Source organism: Stenella coeruleoalba (genome assembly GCF_951394435.1).
Source record: "Stenella coeruleoalba genome assembly, chromosome: 4".
In the NCBI taxonomy this organism is placed as follows: Eukaryota; Metazoa; Chordata; class Mammalia; order Artiodactyla; family Delphinidae; genus Stenella; species Stenella coeruleoalba.
The window spans coordinates 110053920-110076114 of NC_137149.1; the positions used below are offsets into that span (position 1 = coordinate 110053920).

A 22195-nucleotide genomic window follows, 5' to 3' on the forward strand; every position below is an offset into this window, starting at 1 on the left:
TACAAATCCCCACGTCATCACAGCAGTCAAACACGCCGGTTTGCCAGTCACTAACCGTCGCACCTCCTGCGCCATATCTTGGCTGCAAAACAACTGGATTCATTTTTAAGACTAAGTTCAAAAAGGTACTGCCTGTGAAAACAAAACCAAAACAGTATTCAACACCTAACTGTATTGGATATAACGTAGATACCAATTCAGAAGACATTTCATTGCACCCCTCCTGCTTAGGGTTAGTCACATTCAGCTAACTTAGCATAACATTTCCAGACTATTGCCAATATTTGAGAATTAAAAACATAAGGGAAAGAAAAACAACATAAAGGAGAGGGGATGAGGATTCCATTCTCAGGTTGTCTGGTTGTGTGTTTTGTTTTTTTCCTTTTTCTCCTTTCACCAATCTCTCTTTTCATCAGCAATTTTCAAGACAACCATCCTGAACAATGTCTATTTTGCATTTGAAGTGTTTCTATTTATAGAAATTAATTATAATTTAATTATAATCAATTTTTAATTATTTAATAATTAATTATTTTTAATTAATTATTTATTTAATAATCAATAATTAATTATTTAATAATCAATTTTTACAAAGCTATTCCACAGACATTATCTTAGTTGCTCTGTAAGAGAACTCTGTGAGATAAAGTTCTTTACATCTGCATAAAATTGTTATTAAAACAGATGCTTCTAGCTAATGTCAGCATTAACTGCTTATTAGTGGTGTCCTGATAGCTAAAGTTTACTTGGAAAAAGATTAATTTCCCTTTGTGAAGGTATCTCTGAAAAAAGAGGCTTCAAGTCCCACAGAAAAACCCAGTGGTTGCAAAACCAGTAGGAAATAAGTGTCCCCCAAACAAAGTGGTGCCTATACTTCTCATATTTCATCCAGCGATCAAGCTCAGTCTTGTGAGCTGCTACCCCGTCAGAACTCTCAAGAGAGAAAATGTCTTCACTAAAATAATTTCACTAGTGACTTCACTAAAATGATTCACTAAAATGATTTCACTACTGACTAATGTTAGACATTTCTCCTTTCTTATTTCGAATCTAACCATAATGCTGTGCTCTGTAGTCTTGATCCCTGGTCACTTTCAACACTTCCCTTGACTAGTTACAGGGCATCCCCCCACCCCTATTATCTCTCGGCTTTTGCTCCTTCAATATTCCTCCACTATGTTCTCAGGAAAGGCCCCAGTCAAAGGTTCTACCACAAGGCTTCCCAATCCCTAGTGCTTGGTTAAAAATGCAGATACTTGATTCTGATTCAGCAGCCTGGGGTGGACCCTGGGTGTGTAAAAATTTCAAGAGGTGATTCTGATACAGCCAGTTCTGGAGACCACAGTGTATATGTCATATCACTCTTCCTCAGTCCTTCCTAATCAGTCTTCTAAGCTCTTCACCTTGCTCTGCATTTCTTGCTGACTCATTTGTCTACTCTGAGATCCCTGACTATTATCAGTTGATTCCCACCAACAGCCAACTCCCCACCAAGTCAAAGTTCATGGAATAACAAATACCAAAACACTTTGAACTGCCTTAGAAAGGTGCCTCAAATATTTATTATCAAGAACTCGCTTTATGACACAAAGAGAAAACCACCCAGATTGAGAAGGCTATATAATTATGGTCAAATCACACGAAGAATCATGTTTGAAACTGCAAGGTGTAGATAAATATTTAAATAGAATTAGAAGGTCTTTCTTCTTTCTGACTGACTAGGAGGGCAATGATGGCTTTGCTGATAATGCAGGAAAATATATTGCTATGTGGTGGTGCAGACTATTAACTGACAAGCTAAAGTAATAAAGGACTGACCAGGGAGTCTTACAACAGTGCCTGGCACACAGCAGATATGCAGTAGAACATTGTTGAAAGAATGAATTAGCAGAGAGGTGGTGGTTAACAGTCATCAGAATGGATAGTATTCCCTTGTCTAATAGAGTGAATGTAAATTTGTGCTGGGGTAAGACACAAACTTTTCAGGTTTTGTATAGATGTGTTTTGTATTTCTCATTATAACGGAGTCTTTATGAATTAAACTATTCTACATAGCAGTTAGTGTCCACTGGTTTGTTTATAGATATTCCGTCTTAGAAAACCACTGTCATATTGTTAGCTAACATTTGTGATATAACTTATTTAAATACAATAGAAAACTTGCTTATAACTGACAATTTTTCCTTTTATTGTTTTAAACTTTAGTGTAAGAATCACTTGAGGGCGTTTTTAAGAATGATACATCCCTAGAAATTTGGATTTAATCTAATAGGTCTGGAAAGGGATTGAGGAATCTGTATGTTTAATAAGTGCCCAAGTGCTTCTTAAGGGAGAAGGGTTAATAAAAAGTAAGAGTGGTGAAGGGGACCAGCTGTATTATTGCCTAATCTGACTGCTTTAACTCTAAATCATATTTGTTTGACTCCTTTCCCAGACAATTATTCCTCTGAGAACCAAATCGAAAGGGGACAAGAAGAGAAAAGGATGATTCATTCAAAGTCTTTTTATCCAGCAAGCCTGGCTTCATTTTGGTATTGGGTATAGTTACAAAACCAGAGGGGGGTATCAGAACTTTGAATAAGGAGGAGAAACTAAGAAGAGAACTCATGAGGTGGGAATCTCTAGTAGTGAAATTAAAGACCTAAAACTGCAGAGACACTTACATAGCACCGGATGGACAAGTACAATTCAAAGAGGAAGTGGTGGTATTTAATTTCACAAAACAAGTCTGTTCTGTGAATCTCTTTGACCCTGTGGGAGGTGTAAAATAAGCATCTGACTCAGGGCCCTGAGCTGGAGAAGTCCAAACATGTGATCTGGGAACAAGTTTTGTGTTTTTTGTTTTTTTCCAAAGTAACAGAAGTAGAATTATCATTCGTTCTGGTGAAGTTGGAGAAGGCTGATTGGAGGGCATGGGATTCTTGTCTAAGCATAGATAGTAGACATTCGAGGCAGGGGAAAAAATGTGAGGAAATGCAGAGGGGAAAGAAAGAGGGTGGAACGCATAAAGAACAGTAAAGACATTAGCTTTTGGGAGCAAGAAGCAGGGTCGGAGTGTAGGGATAGAAATGCACGGCTGTACCTCAAGGTCTCCTTCCCACACCTGCAGCAGACATTTTCCACCCTCTGTGTGTCCTTGGACAAATTAACTTCTCTGAGCCTCAGTTTTAACATCTTTAAAATGAGTATAATGTGACCTTCTTCTTTGAGTTGTCGTATTAATGTGATCGAATTATGTCTATTAAACACCGTGTTTCCTGTGTGTCAATGACCTGACATATGCACCACTGTGTCTGTTTTAAACTAAATGTTGCCAAGTAGCAGGGTCTATGCCTGATTTAATGGTACGGAAAAGCGCCTGAGAGCCCAGCACCCCAAGGCTAACGACAATGCGTTAGGAATCAGAAGGCTTGAATCGTAGTCACTGCTAGTATTGGGGAGGCTCAAATAAGATCATGTATGTGAAGACATTTTGAAATCTGCAAATCACCGTATACATGGGAGACAGGTGCCAGTGAAAGCTGATGGAAAAAATCTGCATGTGATGCGTTGCCAGTATCACAATGGCTTACACTCGTATAGAGTGCTATGCTTTTCATGTTTGATCTCTACTGAACCTTGGTCTCTATTTAATATTCACAGCAGGCCAGCGCACTCAGGGAATTAAGGGTGATAAGACCCTTTTTAATGCAGACAAGAAAACTGAGGCAAAGTGGTCAAGTGCCAAGGCCAAGGAAAGATCATGATCGCCAGGCCAACCTCTTTGTAGATGAGAAAATGAGGCTTGTCTCAAAGACTTAGTGTTCGTCCCACATCCTCTTCTTAGTCTCTCCAGGGAAAAGATATGGCAAGCACCTCATAGGAGATGTTGTAGGAACCAGAAAATGAGAAAGTGGACCGAGCAGCACGATCGAGTGGTTAGGTCATGGACTCTGGCCTTAGGCTCCAGCTCTCCCAGTGACTAGTTACATGGCCTTGGGCGAGTTACTTCACCTCTCTGTGCCTCAGTTTCCTCATCTGTGAAATGGGATGTTAACAGTATCTAACTTACAAAGTTGTCATGAGGATTAAATGAATTAATATTTGAAAAGTTCTTTGAGTGATTCTTGGCAGAGGGTAAGTACTTCATGAATGTTAGTTAAATAAGAGAGTAGTACTTGGCTCTGGAGGGAAACACAATACTCCTCCCACCCCATACCTCCTTTACACCCCTAGGAATTGTAAGATGTGGGTAGTTCTCCCACAAGGCTACAGAAGAAAGGGAAAGAAACAGAAAATAGCCACATGTTCAGAGTGACAAAGTGGCAGTGCTGGGATTTGAATTCAGTTCTGAGCTCCAAAGCCTTTATTCTTCTTTCCATTGAACTCTACCAATCAGGGACTATAAATCTTGGCCAGCAGAAATGAGCAAGCCTTGTTCAGGAATAAAAGGTAAGCATTCTCCTAGAACGTCCCTTCTCATACAAATTTTTGGGACTACCGGAAGCTAGACAGTTTGTGACTAACCTCTTTCTTTTTATGTCCGTACGTATGTCTGTATGTGTGTTATGTATTTTTAATATCTTGAAACCAGTCAATAAAAGCTTGTCCAAGGGTTCACAATACATGTGTAGAGAACTGGTTCTCAACCAGAGATTACTGCAACTCCCAGGGGACATTTGGCAATGTCTGGAGACATTTTGGGTTGTTGCAACTATAGGTGAGGACTACCTAGTGGGTAGAGGCCAAGGATATTTCTAAACATCCTGAAAAGCACAGGGTTTTTTTTTTTAGGGAAGAATTTTCCATCACCAAATGTGAACTGGGCTGAGGTGAGAAACTGTGGTTTAGAGAACATTAACAACATCATGAAACAAGAGCATCGGGAGGGATTCTGAAGGCTGTCTAGTGTAGTTTCCTAGCAGATACAGATGTCGTGTCTGCAGCAGGCCCGACGAGCTGTCCTGGTGACGAATGAAACCTTACACATCGCTTTTGAGTTAAAAAAAATGTTCAAAGTGCAAGTGCTGGAACTCAGAGATCAGAACAGGAATCCTGTGCCCCCATAGATTTGTTCACTTCCTGTCTGAAATGCCTCTTCTTTTTTTTTTTTAATCAATTAATTAATTAATTTTTGCTGTGTCGGGTCTTCGTTTCTGTGCGAGGGCTTTCTCTAGTTGTGGCGAGCAGGGGCCACTCTTCATCGCGGTGCGCGGGCCTCTCCTCTTGCGGAGCGCAGGCTCCAGACGTGCAGGCTCAGTAGTTGTGGCTCACGGGCCTAGTTGCTCCGCGGCATGTGGGATCCTCCCAGACCAGGGCTCGAACCCGTGTCCCCTGCATTAGCACGCAGGTTCTCAACCACTGCGCCACCAGGGAAGCCCCTGAAATGCCTCTTCTGTGTGGCAAGTCCTGCCGGGTACCCCACTGCCCCCAAACTTGCCTCTTCTCTCTTCCTTCTACTTATTGTTCCTATGTTGACAGTTTAATCTCCCCAGTTCTATTCTTCTTTTCTTCTTTAAATAAACTTTTAATTGAAATGCACTATATATACAGTATAGAAATTGTAAACATGATTGATGAATTTTCACCAAGTGAACAATTCTTGTAACCACAACCTGATTCAAGAACTAGAAACTTACAGAACCCCAGAAGCCCTCCTTACTCTCAAAGGCAGTCTAACCCTCCACCCAGAGGCAACCTCTACCCTTTCTTCTAACACCAGAGGATCATTTTGCCTGTGTTTGAGACATATTTATTGAATTATATACATTATTTATTCTTCTATTCCTGGCGTCTTTTGCTCAAAATTATGATTGTGAGATTCAACCGTGTTGTGTGCTGCAAGAATTCATTCATTCTCATTGCTGTATAATATTCCATTGTATAGATATACCACAATTTATTTATCTGTGCTACCATTGTATTATTTCCAGTCTGGACTATTATCAATAGTACAGTGCTGCTATAACATTCTTGTACATAACTTTAGGTGAACTATGTATGTATCTCTGTTGTGTCGATATCTAGGAGTGGAATTGCTGGGTCCTAGGGTTCATAGATAGTGCCAAACAGTATTCCAAAGTGGTGGTACCAATTTACACTCCCATCAGTAATGTATGAGAGTTCCAGTTGCTCCACATCCTAGCCAATACCTGCTAATGCCACTATTTTTTACTTAAAGATTGCTAAAGAATCTGGGAAGCAGGCACCTAGGTTTAAAATTGAGAAAAACAGAAATTATGGTTAAATGATTAAATAGAGTTGCTGCATTTAGGGAAAAAATACAGGATATTCAGTTAAATTTGAATAATTATGTCCCAAGCATTATTTGAGATATACTAAAAAATTATTCGTTCTTTATTTGAAATTCAAATTTAACGGGGCATCCTGTATTTTATCTGGAACATTGAGGGAATGATTTTGGTATGAGGTAATACCAATGTGGGGCAGTTACTGCTCCCTGCGTTTCCAGGAATGGGAAGAGGGGGAGGAGGCGAAAACAGCAGACTTTCCAAGGTTGCTCTTCTCTCCACCCCCTCCCCCATAGGGTCCCAAAGCATACTAATGGCAGCAGTGATTTATTTGATTTCTATCTAAATTCTTTTAAGAGCATTTCCTTTGGGAAAACACAATTGTTTATTCATTAATAGAGGAAGGAAAACTGAAATTTCTTGAGCAGTTGCTATTGCCAGTTTCCATGTTTGGCAATCTTAAAGCTGTTGGATTCTAGCCTTATAACCATCTCGCCTTCTATTTTGAAATCTGATACCAGGAAAACTTAAGCAACTCAGGCTGGTTCAAAGCCAGACGAGCTAAAGCCAAAGTCAGAGCTCTTCCATTCTATCAAGGCTTCTGTCTTGTGGAAGGAGTTTCATTGACTAGCCCGGGTCCTGCGTGGGCTCTATTTCTCTCAGCCAGTCTGAGCTATCCTGATGGCATCGGGCGAGACCACTGCCTATCACTCATTTGGGCTTCCCAGGGCTCTTCATTCCCTCGATTTCCATCCCCTCCTTTCTCTGTCCACCTCCTTCTGGCTTTCAGCTTCCTACCAGATAATTCCATGGGTTATATGCAACCCACTTCTGGAACAAGAAAGTAAAATAAAGCCAACTGAGAAAGGTGTGCTTTTGATCATTTTGAGCTTCTGCAGCATCTACATGCCACAGCAGGCCTGTCTTCTAGTCCCAGGTCTGAGTCTGCATCTGGAGCAAGGAATGACCCACTCCTTTCCTCCAGCTCCTGTGTGTCTCAAGCAGAATTCTGCAGCCTCCGTGTCACACTAGACCAGTTATGTTGTAAACCAGAAAATGCCATCCACAAATATGCCTCTTTAGGATAACGGTTATTTTGAGCTGATTATTTTGAGAAACAGCAGACACAGGAGAAGACTGGAGAACAGAGTAGAAGTCACCCTTTAAGGGAAATTTATACTTATAAAGGAAATGTCCATTTGTAAGGGTGTCTCCCTCTCCTACCAAGAAAAGAAGGATGACTCTAAATCACAAGAAACTCTTCAGTGGAGTTACTGTCTGCATAACAAACCTTACCCTTGTTTACCCAGCCACCTCCCCATAAATGGCTTATCCCCACCTTCTCTCTTTTGCCTTTATCTGAAGATGGTATTTAAGCCTGAATTCTTATTTATTTATTTATTTTGGCTGCACCTGGTCTTAGTTGTGGCATATGGGATCTAGTTCCCCAACCAGGGCTCTAACCTGGGCCCCCTGCATTGGGAGCTTGGAGTCCTACGCACTGGACCACCAGGGAAGTCCCTAAGCCTGAATTCTAAGACACCTGTGAGAGTTACAGTTTTCCCTGGGTACCTCCCATGTATATGAGATACACGTGTTAATAAACTTCTGATTTTTAATCTTGAATTTTCTCTTCTTTATCTTTTGTTACAGGGGCCGAGGACATAGAAGGGTAGAGGGAAAATTATTTTTCTTCCCCTACAATGTCATTTCTGAAATTTTAGCCAAAACAATACAAACTGAATCAGGAAATTAAAAGATGATTTCGTAGTGTTGAAGGTATGGCATTTCCTAATTTAAACTAAATCATTTCTATAAACAAAAAGCCTCTGGTCACTAACTGGGGGGTGGGAGGAGGGCTTCCTGCCCCACCTAGGAAAGCCCCCATGTAGGCCACAGCTGAGGAAATGGTCCCTTCTTTTCTATAGACTGGGAGTAAAGAAAGAAGATTAGTCACTCATCTGTATCTGGCTTCCAACCCCCTGCAGCCTTGTCCCCCAGAAACATTCAGATCCTGCACCTATCAAGGAATCTCCTTTCTTGGTCTTCTCCAGCACCCAGACACTCTACAGCAGGCCTGCCTTTTAGTCCCTGGGTCTAAGTCTGCACCTGGAGCCAATTATCTGGATCTCATACAGAATTCGGTATTGTCTGTATGCCAATAGCATTCTGCCTAATGTACCACCGATTATGTCATTTCTGAAATTTTCATCGAAACAATGAAAACTCTCAGTTATAAGGAAATTTTAAAAGATTATGCATAATTGAAGGTAGGGCATTTTCTAATGGAAACTAAATTACTTTTATTTAAAAAATGCCACTCAAAACCATTTTCCCTAATGGTTAAAATGGTGCTCATGCCTGATAATGCTTAAATTAGGAGCTCTCTTGTATTTTTTTTTTTTTTTTTTTGTGGTACGTGGGCCTCTCACTGTTGTGGCCTCTCCTGTTGCGGAGCACAGGCTCCGGACGCGCAGGATCAGCGACCATGGCTCACGGACCCAGCCTCTCCGCGGCATGTGGGATCTTCCCGCACCGGGGCACGAACCCGCGTCCCCTGCATCGGCAGGCGGATTCCCAACCACTGCGCCACCAGGGAAGCCCCCTCTTGTATTTTTGATAGTGCAAGACTGGGAACTTTTCGGACACCAGGAGAGTCCAGTCACCCTCCTTTCATCAAGGAGGTGAAGGGGACTTGGCTCACCAAAGTGTGTAATTTGGGGAGAGGGTAGGGGATAAGAAGAACATGATACATGTGCTTCCATTGTCATTCTACCATCACTAATCTCTCTGGGGACCTAATTCATTAAGCTTCTTCTCTACTTTGATCTTATAATTTGTTAAGGGGTGTCGGGCACACACGGTTCTAGGGAAAGACTGCCTTGCACACCCGAACCCTGTAAGCCTGCCCTCAGAAGCTCTTCACAACTTGACTGACCCTGTTTTCCCAGTCCTTCCCTGACCATGTCCTTCCCATATCCAGTCAGATTCCTCACTGCTCTGCAAACTGTCCATCTATACTGTTCCTGCTGTGAATTCTTGCCTCCACTTTCCCCATTGACCTGTCAACATCTCATTTCAAATGCCACCTCTTCCATGAAGCCATTCCAAATCCTCCAAGTTGGCTTTGCCTCTCTCCCTCCTTTGAACTTGCTTAACACTTTGGTGGTGTGGTGAAGAGCCCACTGGACTTGGGTCAGGATACTGGGCTCTAACCATAGCACCAATACTTGGCTATCTCCGTGCCTTTTCTGTAAATGACAATGATAGTATCTTCACTTCCTCCTTCCCACAGTTATTAAGAAAGCTACAGAAAGTTATAGTAACTTCGGATATGAGATATCTGTAATTATGTGCATTCTGAGAACTTAAGTTTTCTTTCCCTTTTTTTTGGTTTTTCTGAGGGTGGTCACTGGGCTTCAATGATCGTTTTTCCCAAAGACAGTGGCCTCCACAAAGCCTAGAAACTACTAAGTGCTTGATGGGGTTCAGGACCAGCTACCTTAAAATGTGGCATCTTGGCATATTGAATATCTTAAGCTGAAGGAGTTTGAGAAAATGGCAAAAGCAGAAAGGTCTCTCCCTTCACCTGTCTTCCCTGAAAGCAGGAGATAAGTCTCTTATGTGAAAGGTACCCTCCCTGTACCAGAAGGAAGGCAGACACCCTTAACACCAGAGATGGAATTTAGGGCCAAGAATAAACAAACCTTGGGACTTTCCTGGTGGTCCAGTGGTAAAGAATCTGCCTTACAATGCAGGGGACGCAGGTTCCATCCCTGGTCAGGGAACTAGGATCCCACATGCCATGGGGCAACTAAGCCTGCACGCCACAACTACTGAGCCCACACACCCTGGAACCTACATGCCACAACTAGAGAGAAGCCCACATACCACAACGAAAGATCCCGTGAGACTCAATGAAGTTCCCGCTTGCTGAAACTAAGACCCGACGCAGCCAAAAATAAATAAATAAAGAATAAATTAAAAAAAAGAAAGAGTAAACAAACCTTGTTACTTTTTCACCATTTAGTACCCCTAGAGCAAACCCCTTTGTCTTGTCAATTCTTCACAAGTTTACTGTTTTCTTTGTCTAAAAGTATGAAAGTTTCCCCTTCGGTCACTTCTTTGGGTCTTTAATTCTCTTACGAAAGTCCCCATGTATATATGCAAAAATTTAATAAAATTTGTAGGCATTTCTCCTGTCAAACTGTCTTAGTTTAATTTTCAGACCCAGCCAGGGATCCTAAGAGGGTTGAGGAAAACTTTTCCTCCCCTACATGTTCAATATCAGATTATTTATTCATTTAAACCAGTGGGTTTCAATCGGGGGTGATTTTGCCCACAGGGGACATTTGGTAATGTCTGGTGACATTTTGGTTGTCACAGCTTGAGGTGGGGGGACAACTGCTATTGGCATCTAGTAGGTAGAGGCCAAGGATGCCTCCCCTCCCTCCTCCTCCCCCATGCCCCCCATTCCCACCAACAAGGAACTATTTGGCCCCATCGTATCAAGGCTGAGAAATTCTTATTCATACTCTTGTCTTGTTTTTTTAAAAGATTTGAGCAGTTTACAAGTTTACATACATAACAAGATACAAAAATGAAGAAATCAGGGAAGTAAATTTGGAGTAAATTTGGTGCTTGCTCTAAGTTTCCTGTACAGCGTTCAACATGGGCTGCAAATTAGACTCTGAGATTCCTACTGAGGTAGGAGACAGATGGGTCCCTGGGCTGGACAGCTGGTGTCTGTCACGCGGAGTGAAATTGAAGCTTTGTTCTCCCCCAGACACTCTAAGGACAAAGCTAGTGGCAGAAGCTGAGCTCTGCTGAGAAGCGAAGAGATAAGTTGACCACTCCTGAGGTCAGGAAAACTTACCTTTCTGCACATGCGCAGGAAGGCTCCTTGGGGGTCAAAAAGGTAGGTGGCACCACCCAATAAAAAGTGTGGACATGCACCCACAGGCCTCTGCAGTGGGATCCATCTTAACAAAAATTTGCACACGCATGTTGGGGAGCATCCTAGGACCAGTCAGGTGTGAAGGAAGAAGCAAGATAATTGGCCAAATGTAAACAAAGACCAGGAAGGACTGTCCTATAGAAGGGATTTAAATCACCTCTTCACTGCTTTTCTCATTCAGGATGCCTGCACTCCTCTCTAGGTGTGTATTTCTGTAGCTTCTGATTTACTGCCTCCTCCTCTTTAGAGAGGATGCCCATACCCTTTCTCTCTGGGTATGTATTTCTGTCTTGCTTCTGACTTAAATAAGTAAACTGTTTCTCTGTGTGCTCTGCCACATGTTATGCTGTGTCTCTAATAATAAACTTCGTACCTGTTTTTTACAGTTTTTGCCTCCTTGAAACATTCTTGCTTTCAAACAGGGGAAAGAGCTAGGGCCACCTTGCTTCTAGCCTCTAGCCCCTGGTGGTCTAGCAGTTAGGATTCCTGGTTTCCATCCAGGCTACCCAGGTTCAATTCCTGGGCAGGGAACTAAGATCTCTCTTCAGGAGCACTGACTGCTGTCCCTCTGAGATCACTACCAGGCAAAGCAAAGAGGGAACATAAACATTTAGGAGATTGATCATGTCCACAAAATGAAAACAGATTGAGACCTAGAGAAATTTCTCATCAAGCTCCTCAAAAAGGAGATTATTTGTGACATGCAGTGGCTAAAGCCTTTATCAGTATCTCTAAAATAAATAGAATGACTTTCCCAAACCTATACCCTAATATAGGGTTACAGCACAATGCTAGGGTAGAATCACTGAAAGCAATCACCGAGAAGCTAAAATGATCCCATCTAAGTATTTACCCCTCTGATAATCTGGGATGATTCAAGATTAAAAATCAGATTTTTTAGATTGTTCAGTGAAACACATGGATGTATATTCTTTTATAAACTTCCATGAATAGTATTTTCACCAGCTGGGGCTTGATAAGATTTGGGCAGAAGTGAGGTTTAATTAGAAGCCTCTGGCAAGAAACTGAGTTCAGATTCCCAACTAGGGTTGCTTATTATGCATAGTAACAGGTACACAGAAGGAAAGGTGTATAAGGCAAATGCACTGTTATAAAAATTAAAAGATGCAACCAGGACATGTACCTGAATAAAAGGCCATCCTAGTGTAGCATGGAGGTGAGCTAACAGCCATCCTAATTCAACACGGAGATAAGCCAAAGGCATGGCTGCAGAAAAGTCTGTGTTTTTCTCAGAAACCCATTCTAAAACTGCTTTAGCAAGTGACCAGTGGGGAAGCTTAGAAAGGAGACTTGGCTGACACAGGCTAACCCCGGTATTTAAATATCCATTTAAAACAAGCTGATGGTATTTTGTTAAGCAGTACATCTTGTGCACACACCAGTGAATCACATCTGACTGTATGACTGATCAAAGTCCCAAGTTCTACGCCCTAGAGCTGGAAAACTTTCATATCAGATGTTACCAAAACCCACCCATTCTGACAATAGAAGAGAGCAGTAAAATGCCCGTGGAGTCTAATTCTAAGTAATGTAACTTCCTGGTCAATGCTGTGAAGACAGAAAAATTATAATATGGAACCTTAGATTATGAGTTGACCTGTTAAAAATACCAACCACTTGGCTGCATTCTGATTCTGGCCCATTGGTCTGGCCTTGGCACTGATATTTTTAATGCTTCCCAGGTGATTCCAAGGTGCAGGGAGGGTTGAGAATTAAATTTTTATAATTATTAAAGGAAGTCTATCCAAAATGATGATTTGAGTACTGAAGTGGTGGAGCTTAAGCCTTTTTTCTTCTTTTTAATAAATTTATTTATTTATTTATTATTTATTTTTGGCTGCATTGGGTCTTTGTTGCTGTGCGTGGACTTTCTCTAGTTGCGGCGAGCAGGGTCTACTCTGTTGTGGTGCGCAGGCTTCTCATTGTGGTGGTTTCTCATGTTGCGGAGCTCGGGCTCTAGGCGCGCAGGCTTCGGAAGATGTGGCGTAGCGGCTCAGTCCCACCGCGGCATGTGGGATCTTCCCAGACCAGGGCTCGAACCCGTGTCCCCTACGTTGGCAGGTGGACCTCCTAACCACTGTGCCACCAGGGAAGCCCATGGAGCTTAAGTCTTTTACACAAAAATAAAACACACATTTCCCCTCTAATTTCAAATTTCCCCTCCCACTTAATTTTCACCCCAAATGTGTATAATCTTAAAAACTTAGCTCAATTAATATGATCAATGAAGACATGTCTAAAAATCACAAAAGTGTCGAAAGAAAAAATTTCTATTAAATCCAGCATACAAAGTTAACCACTATTGACATCTGTGATTATATCCTTCCATTTAATCTAACAAAACTTTTTTTGTGTGCAGGAACACCTTTTAATGAACATACCCAAAAGTGGCAATAAAATCATTTATCCTACAGTGAAGAGAAGGCTGCTTCCCTTTCTGTTATAACTGAGGAGCAAGCATTTATCTCTTTTAGAAGTGGGATCCAATCATTGTGCTCTAGCTCAGAATTATTATCTAATTAGTTAACACCTCTACCATGACTCTTGAGTTGGTATAAAGGAGCAGAAAGAGTCTTTCCAAGAAAGAGTTTAATCTGAGTTCTTCCAGCTCATCCCATAGTTTATTTCTGTTTGCAGAATTAAAGGTTGAAATATTATTGGTTGAGTGAATGAATCTTGGAGTTACCTCTGAAGTCTCAATTCATATGCAGCTATGAAAACTCTGAACTAAAATCATATTCCTCACTTAGGCAATTATTTATCTCCCCAGACTCATATCTTGCCTTTATTCTGTTTCTCTCTTCACATCTTTCTTAGAACACTTTGTCTTCAATAGGAGCTCAGCAGGGGGGAATCCCAAAAAGAGAAGAGGGTATCACCAGCTCCTGGACTTGCAGAGGGCTTGGCTCTACCCATGCCTGGCATATCTAGTATCTGGTCATAGCAGTATAGCAATCCTGCAACTGTCTCAGATTTAATATCTTGGTTAAAAAAACTAGAAGAGGACTTCCCTGGTGGCGCAGTGGTTGAGAGTCCGCTTGCCGATGCAGGGGACACGGGCTCGTGTCCCAGTCTGGGAAGATCCCACATGCCGCAGTGCCGCTGGGCCTGTGAGCCATGGCCGCTGAGCCTGCGCTTCCGGAGCCTGTGCTCCGCAACGGGAAAGGCCACAACAGTGAGAGGCCCACGTACTGCAAAAAAAAAAAAAACCAAAAACCAAAACCAAAAACAAAACCTAGAAGACCTATGATGTACAGGACTGTATTTTAAATCTTGCTGCAACTCAGTTTTGAATTGAAATCATCTGTCCTTTGAATCATGTGGGTTGAAGATCACTTACCTGGTAAAAGACAGCTAATAGCTGCATCCACTTCAGCACAAACATCTTGAAGGGACTTAGTTGATTTTTTTAGAAAACTTTTTTGGTAAACAGTCAACTTTGTTAAATAATTTTAGATTTTGTACTATTTGTGAGGGATGGGGAGGAAAAGCCCCCCATCCCACCCAATGCCAACAACTTGTACTGGTGATGGAAGTAAAGAGGGTTAAGAGAGTGCTGGCCATTTGCCATAAAATCAAAGGTCAGAAGTTACAGAATGGTGAACTTGGGTGGTGTCTGTAATCTGTAACTTGAGCTAGTCCCATCCAATACTTTCTAAGAAGATAACAAAACCATTTGTGAGTGCTCTAGTCAGTATAAATGGATCTCAAAACTTCAGTAAAAATACAATTACCTGGTGGCCATGAAACGCTTAAATTTAATTCAGGAAAAAAGCAGCAGCCTATACAAGCACTCAATTATAAAATATGTTTTTCTCCCAAAAGCCTCCAGATGTATTTTTCTGGAGCATGATCTATGCGCTAACAGGGGCAGCCATTAAAAGCACACACATTTTTCTCCATTTTCATCCCCCCTCCCCCGCCCATCCTCATAAAACCCAAATGGGTTTGAAAGTAGTATTAAGTGCTAATTTCTCAATAAAACTGATGGCTAACCAATGGTGCTTGCTCAGTCCTCCTGGATTCCTCTGCATTTTGCTAATGCATTCAAGTGCATTGGGGTTGTTCTTAGGGTTGATTGCTTTGCAAGAGGTAAACTAAGCACATCCTTAAGGCACCAATAAAGTTGGGGCAATAAAATGAAATAAAATAGTGAAAACTTTGAGGGAAATAATCACAATCACATCAGACTTCTTTACATATGGAGGGGTGTGGATGGGTAGCACACCACACATTTTCAGTGTATTTAAGGCCTCTCAAGATGCCTGTCTGGTCCTGGTTATATTTTAAGGTCAGTTGTTTTCAGGTCCCACACCTCTATTGGAGTCTGAGCACAACGGGTCCTAGCCACTCATCTTTTTATCCTAACACAGTGCCTGGAGCAGAGTAAAGGTTCAATAATGAATGTTTAAAAAAAATAAATGAATGAACAAATGTATGAATACAGAAACTGTTATGTCCCATACACACAATTTCAAAATCTCTAGACTGGGGCTTCCCTGGTGGCGCAGTGGTTGAGAGTCCGCCTGCCGATGCAGGGGACACGGGCTCGTGCCCCGGTCCGGGAAGATCCCACATGCTGCGGAATGGCTGGGCCCGTGAGCCATGGCCGCTGAGCCTGCGCGTCCGGAGCCTGTGCTCCGCAACGGGACAGGCCACAACAGTGAGAGGCCCGCGCACCGCAAAAACAATCTCTAGACTGTACATCTATCTAGATGTCAGAAATAACACCTCCCAAACTGCACATGCCCTTTATCCACCATCTTTAAGAAATGTGTTTGCCTTAGGGACCTGGAAGTAAGAGGGAGAAAAAAACCTTCTTTTTCTCCTTTCTTTAAATCATACAAGTGAGAAAAGCTAATCATTCCCTCAACAGTGAAAATACTGAGATGTGCCTTGGTAATAGTGCCCATAATAACAACAATACAAATCAGGACAGGCAACAAGTGGCCAGATTGTGATGATCTCAAAAAATTGTTTTTGTTATATAAAAACAGAGCCATTTAGAATTAACTTCGGACAATAAAATAATAATAAACCTCAAAATGACTGAAGCAGACGTCGTGTCCCCCTGCCCCACACTAGCAAAAGTAATTCCAACAGCAAATCTTGAAACCAGCTACAAATGAAACAAGTTTCTAGAAGGAATTTTAGAATATTCTGCTTAAACAGAATATTAAGACACCAGTCTTAATGATGATACGATAATTTCTTCTTTCAATGTCTAAGAACATTTTTTTCTCTTAAAAAATGTACCTTCATTTTTAAGAAACTGTCATGATATACACAGGCTCTTATGAATCACCACTGTCAAATTTAATTTAAAAGACAATTACATGTTGCAGACGTGGGTTTTAACAAAAATTCACCAAAACAAATGATTAATACCTATTATTCAATTCTGCCTTGTGTTAGTTACGTGGTAACGTTTTACTGGCTCCGGAATTCGTTACTTTTAGAATAATTTTTTTTTTCTTTTGAAAGAGGATGAAAGAGAAAGACAAGAGGTTTGCAGCACTGAAATTATTGCAAAAATACTTACCACACGCAAGGTAACTGCAGAGGACAGCAGCTCAGACCAGCCAGGAGAAGCCTCTGGGAACATCGTTTTGTTGCTGCAGCTGGGGCTGTAATCAGCAAGGGCGGGGTTCGGGTGTGGAAAGTTAGGAGGTGGGATTGGAGGAAAGAAATTATGACCTGGCTGCCTTTACTGCCTGGTGTGGGTCACTGTTTCTCCCTTTCAGAAAGCGGACACTCCATTTTTACCTTATTCCGTTTATTTTATGTGACATTTGCCTGACAACACTGCCCCCTTAGAGAGCAAGATTTATTTATGATTGGGCAACAACACATTTTATGAGGGTCCAAGGCTTGTTTATTTATTTAGGATTTCTATAATTCATCTACTTCCTAAGGCACTTAAGGGTCTTGAAACACGTTTAAAAGTAAGCATTGGGCAGCTGATCTTAAGACTCAAAAAGTGCTAAAGACATAATTAATCTTCCTTCTTTTTTTTTTTAAAGCATTTCTTAATTTTTAAAAAACAATTTATTTATTTTTGGTTGCGCTGGGTCTTCGTTGCTTTGCGCGGGTTTTCTCTAGTTGCAGCGAGTGGTGCGCGGGCTTCATTGCGGTGGCTTCTCTTGTTGCTGAGCATGGGCTCTAGGCACGTGGGCTTCAGTAGTTATGGCTCGCAAGCTCTAGAGCACAGGTTCAGTAGTTGTGGCACACGGACTTAGTTGCTCCGCGGCATGTGGGATCTTTCCGGACCAGGGCTCTAACCCGTGTCCCCTGCATTAGCAGGTGGATTCTTAACCACTGTGCCACCAGGGAAGCCCCTCGATGTTCCTTCTTGTCAGGTTGTTGAGACTTGTATTCTAAGCTAAAGTGCTGTATGGCAGAGGGGAGACAAGGGAAGATATTGAAGGTTAAGGGGGCAGAGTGGGACATGGTCAGTGGCATTTTGGAGCCGCCTGTCTGGTGCCAGTGTGGAGCCTAGATTCTAGAAGACAAGACTGTCGTCAGGGAGACCACTGCAGGGACAATTTTGTAGAGAGAGAAGGATGCAGAGGGCCTGAGCAGGGATGGAAAGCAAAAGTGTGGCTTGAACAGAAAATCATAACAGGAATGGGCAGTTCTTAGTGATTGGGCATAGGGATGGGAGGGGGAGTGAATAACTTCATGAATCAGAAGGTAGGTACATAGATATACAATACTGTATATAAAAACCTCAACTGTTTCCAGGTTGCTGACTAAAAATTTGTTAGTTTATCAGAGGTTAAAATGTCCTTCATCCTTCCTGGTGTGACTCTGATAAGTTTTATTTTCTTTCACGATGTTTGTGCATAAAACACGAATGAGTCACATGACTGAAACTGTTTTATGTTCTCCTTGGTTAGATGTGTGTACAGAGGGAGTTGTTCTTTGAGGTGGAGGATAAGGGGGACAGGGGGACCTGGGTGCTCACTTATTTCAGAGGACCATTTGCCTAGTCTATTAATATTCACACATACCACTGAGTAGAAAACCTAATTATCAGCATAATCCATGCTATCTTACTGCAGGAGACTGGAGTGTGAGTTATAACCACTGCATATATAGGCCACTAAACCAAAAAAGAGGTAAAGAGGTGATACCATCCCTGTCCTGGAAGAGCTCATGACCTGGGAAACGAGACAAACCAAATGGCCTTAGAGACAATATCCTTAGGATCCTACAAAGCAAGAGGTCATCAAGTTCCAGGCCACTTATTATGTGACTCTTGGGCAAATCTCTTAATAAAAAAGGTTATGATGTATTGAGTATCTAGTATGTGCTGAGCACAAAATCACTTCAACGAATGTGTCATGTATCTTCATCATAAGATATTCATAGCAACTGTAATTGTTACTAGCCTTATAATAGAAATAAAGAAACTGAGCCCAGAGAAGTTAAGTAGCTTGCCCCAGGGCCCTACAGCAGCTAATTTGGGAAGGGGGAAATGTGAATCCAGGCTAATCTGACATAAAAGCCCATATTTTTCCACTACAACTCTCAACTATAAAATGGTGGTGAAAACATCCACATCACAGGACCATGGTGAGGATTAAACGAGATAATATGGGAGAACCCAGATACACAGAGGATACGCAGTAGAGTCGTGTTTCCCCTCCCCTGTCACCCCTGCTCTTCCTCAGGACAAGACTCTGTTTTTTAGGTTCTTCCAGAGCCTGCTGGGTACCCCTCTCCTCCACAGTAGGGTATCTCACCTGCCTCATTCCCCAGCTGGACGCTGAGCCCTTTGAAAGACAGGTGGAGGCCTCTGTCATTAACATGACTTTAAAGCTGAGGCCAAGCCAGACAGAGGCATGAGAGAAATTCAGGGACTGGTGGTATCACACTAAAATGTCTTTATAGCATTATGGTCTAAGCAAGCTACATAAGAATAGGAAAAGAATCATTTGGGGATCAGTGGAATTCTATCAAAAGGAGAAGCATCCAGGGTTTGGGGACTTTACCCATTCTGCCCATTTATACCAATCAAGTGTTTTAAAAGGGGCGCACCAGGTCATCTGTGATTGGAGTGAAATCAGACCCCCCAGGTGCTATGGTCTAATCTCTGGTTGTTTTATTCGTTCACTCAACAAACACACATATATATATATATATATATATATATAGAGAGAGAGAGAGAGAGAGAGAGAGAGAGAGAGAGAGAGAGAGGGAGACAGAGAGAGAGATAGAGAGACAGAGAGACAGAGAGAGAGACACAGAGAGAGACAGAGAGACAGAGACAGAGAGAGAGACAGAGACAGAGACAGAGTACTTGCTATACATCAGGCCTATGTGAGATACTAGGGATACAACAGCAACAAACAGGTTTCCTGCTCTCAAGATTCCTGTTCGGTTTCATTCTAATAAAGGAGAAAGATGAGGAAAACACATGCAAACACAAACAAACCCCACGTCAGCATACAAGTGAATAAAATAGTAGCATGTTGTTCTAAGCGTTGGGAAGAGAGTCGTCAAGGGACTGAGGTTCTGAATAAGGCGGTGGTGGGAACGCAGGACCTACCTTAGGCAGGGTGGGCAGGAGAGGCCTCCCTGAAGCAGACATCCAAGGAAGAGCAGGTGCTGGCTCTGTGGAGACAGGTGGGAAGAGTGTCCCAGTCTCAGGCAAAAGTCCCAGTGTGAGCTCAGCAGATTTGAGGAACTGAAAGGAGACAGCTGTAGGAGAAGCAATAAGCATTCTAATTGACTATGTGAGGAACCCAGGAATGGTGGCAGAAAGAGTTTTATATGACTATTCAGGAAAGACTCCATGAAGAACTATATTTCTAAGGAGACTGGTGAACTGGTGTGTGTGTGTGTGTGTGTGTGTGTGTGTGAATTCCAGCTGAGAAAATCACCATTTGTTTGTCTTTTTTTGTTTGCCATTTGTTTGTCTTTTTTTTTTTTTCAACATCTTTATTGAATCTGTTACAATGTTGCTTCTGTTATATGTTTTGGTTCTTTGGCCACGAGGCATGTGGGATCTTAGCTCCCTGACCAGGGATCAAACCTGCACCCCCTGCATTGGAAGACAAAGTCTTAACCACTGGACTGCCAGGGAAGTCCCTTGTTTGTCTTTTTAGGATTGAAAGATGTGGCATGGCCACAACCTAGCTAGTGTTGCTCTTTTCTTTGCAAACAGGCTCCACAAGGTTTGGGGCTGAGAATGGGTAGATTTAGTGGTTGATGACCAATTCCCTGAGAAAAGTGATCAGGTTGGGTGTGTGTGACTCCTGATATTGACTAGACTGCTTTAGAGAGGGTCATTGCTGCTTTCAAAAAGGACTAAGTAGCCACTGGCCTGTGTCATGTGGGCACTGCCTGGGGTGGAGTTCTGTAGATGTTGCTCCTGGGGTTAGCCGTTGAGTAAATGTTTATCAAGACAGTATGGCATAGTGGTGCCAAGTGTGGCCTCTGGAGTGGGAATCACCACCACTGGCTCACTGTGTGAACTTGGACTAGTTAGTCACCATCTCTGTGCTTCGAATTCCTCATAGAGTTACTGTCAGAATTAAAAAGTGAACATGGGGCCTCCCTGGTGGCGCAGTGGTTAAGAATCTACCTGCCGATGCAGGGGACATGGGTATGGGCCCTGGTCCGGGAAGATCCCACATGTCGCAGAGCAACTAAGCCCGTGCACCACAACTACTAAGCCTGCGCTCTAGAGCCCGTGAGCCACAATTACTGAAGCCCACGTGCCTAGAGCCCATGCAACAAGAGAAGCCACTGCAATGAGAAGCCCGTGCACCGCAGTGAAGAGTAGCCCCCGCTCGCCACAACTAGAGAAAGCCCACTCGCAGCAACAAAGACCCAGTGCAGCCACAAATAATAATACATAAATAATAAATAAATTTATTTTTTTTTAAAGTGAACATGTCCTAGCAGTCTATAAGTACGTGATAGGTACTCAGCAAATACTGCCTTTTTTTTTTTCCTCCCTTGAGTTAAGGATGTGAGAAAAAGGAATCATAATGGAAAGAAGTTGAGGAAGTGTTGGATAGAATCTGCAGACTTGCTATGTGGAATGTGGACAGTGAGAGGGAAAAATTGAAATGGGTCTCAAGTTTCTAGCTTGGCATACTGCTTGACGGTTGTATCATTTAAGACTATTTCTGACTCCAGTCACAGAATATTAGGCAAAAAAAGGGATTTATTGCCTCACGTCTGAAAAATCCTGGGTACAACCAGCTTCGGGACCCAGGCCCAATCCTGTGATCAGGGCCCAGTGATCTTGGCTCTGCTCTGCTTCATGCCAACTTCATTCCTTCTCAGACTTCATGTGCCCTATAGTGGTACAGGGGCTGCCAACAGCTCCAGGCTTGTCCTCCCAGATCCTGTATAATAAATAGGTAAAGAATAACAATAGTTAACACCCACATTTTCTTTTTTTTTTAATTTTTAGCAAAACTTTTTACTCTCACTTTTTTCTTATTAGTCATCCATTTTATACACATCAGTGTATACATGTCAATCACAATCTCCCAATTCATCACACTACCACCCCCACCACCCCTGCCACTTTCCCCCCTTGGTGTCCATACGTTTGTTCTCTGCATCTCTGTCTCTATTTCTGCCCTGCAAAACGGGTCATCTGTACCATTTTTCTAGATTCCACATATATGCGTTAATATATGATATTTGTTTTTCTCTTTCTGACTTACTTCACTCTGTGTTACAGTCTCTAGATCCATCCACGTCTCTACAAAATATCCTATTTCATTCCTTTTTATGGCTGAGTAATATTTCATTGTATATATGTACCACAACTTCTTTATCCATTTGTCTGTCGATGGGCGTTTAGGTTGCTTCTGTGACCTGGCTATTGTAAATAGTGCTGCAATGAACATTGGGGTGCATGTGTCTTTTTGAATTATGGTTTTCTCTGGGTAAATGCCCAGTAGTGGGATGGCTGGATCATATGGTAATTCTGGTTTTAGTTTTTTAAGGAACCTCCATA

At 42.2% G+C, this 22195-nt stretch overlaps 1 protein-coding gene across 2 annotated transcripts in view; it reads right to left on the minus strand.

Moving 5' to 3' along the window:
• The window catches only part of LOC307185930 (placenta-specific gene 8 protein-like), a 31529-nt gene extending 14760 nt beyond the window's left edge, over positions 1 to 16769 (minus strand). For both annotated transcript variants that reach the window (XM_079920509.1, XM_079920508.1), the window contains exons 1-2: positions 16751 to 16769; positions 4 to 132 (exon numbers count right to left, since the gene is read on the minus strand). In XM_079920509.1, coding sequence (XP_079776635.1) covers positions 4 to 103 — 100 coding nt within the window. In that variant the 5' untranslated portion in view covers positions 104 to 132; positions 16751 to 16769. The remainder of the gene's footprint in view (positions 1 to 3; positions 133 to 16750) is intronic.
• Between the last annotated feature and the right edge of the window lie 5426 nt (positions 16770 to 22195).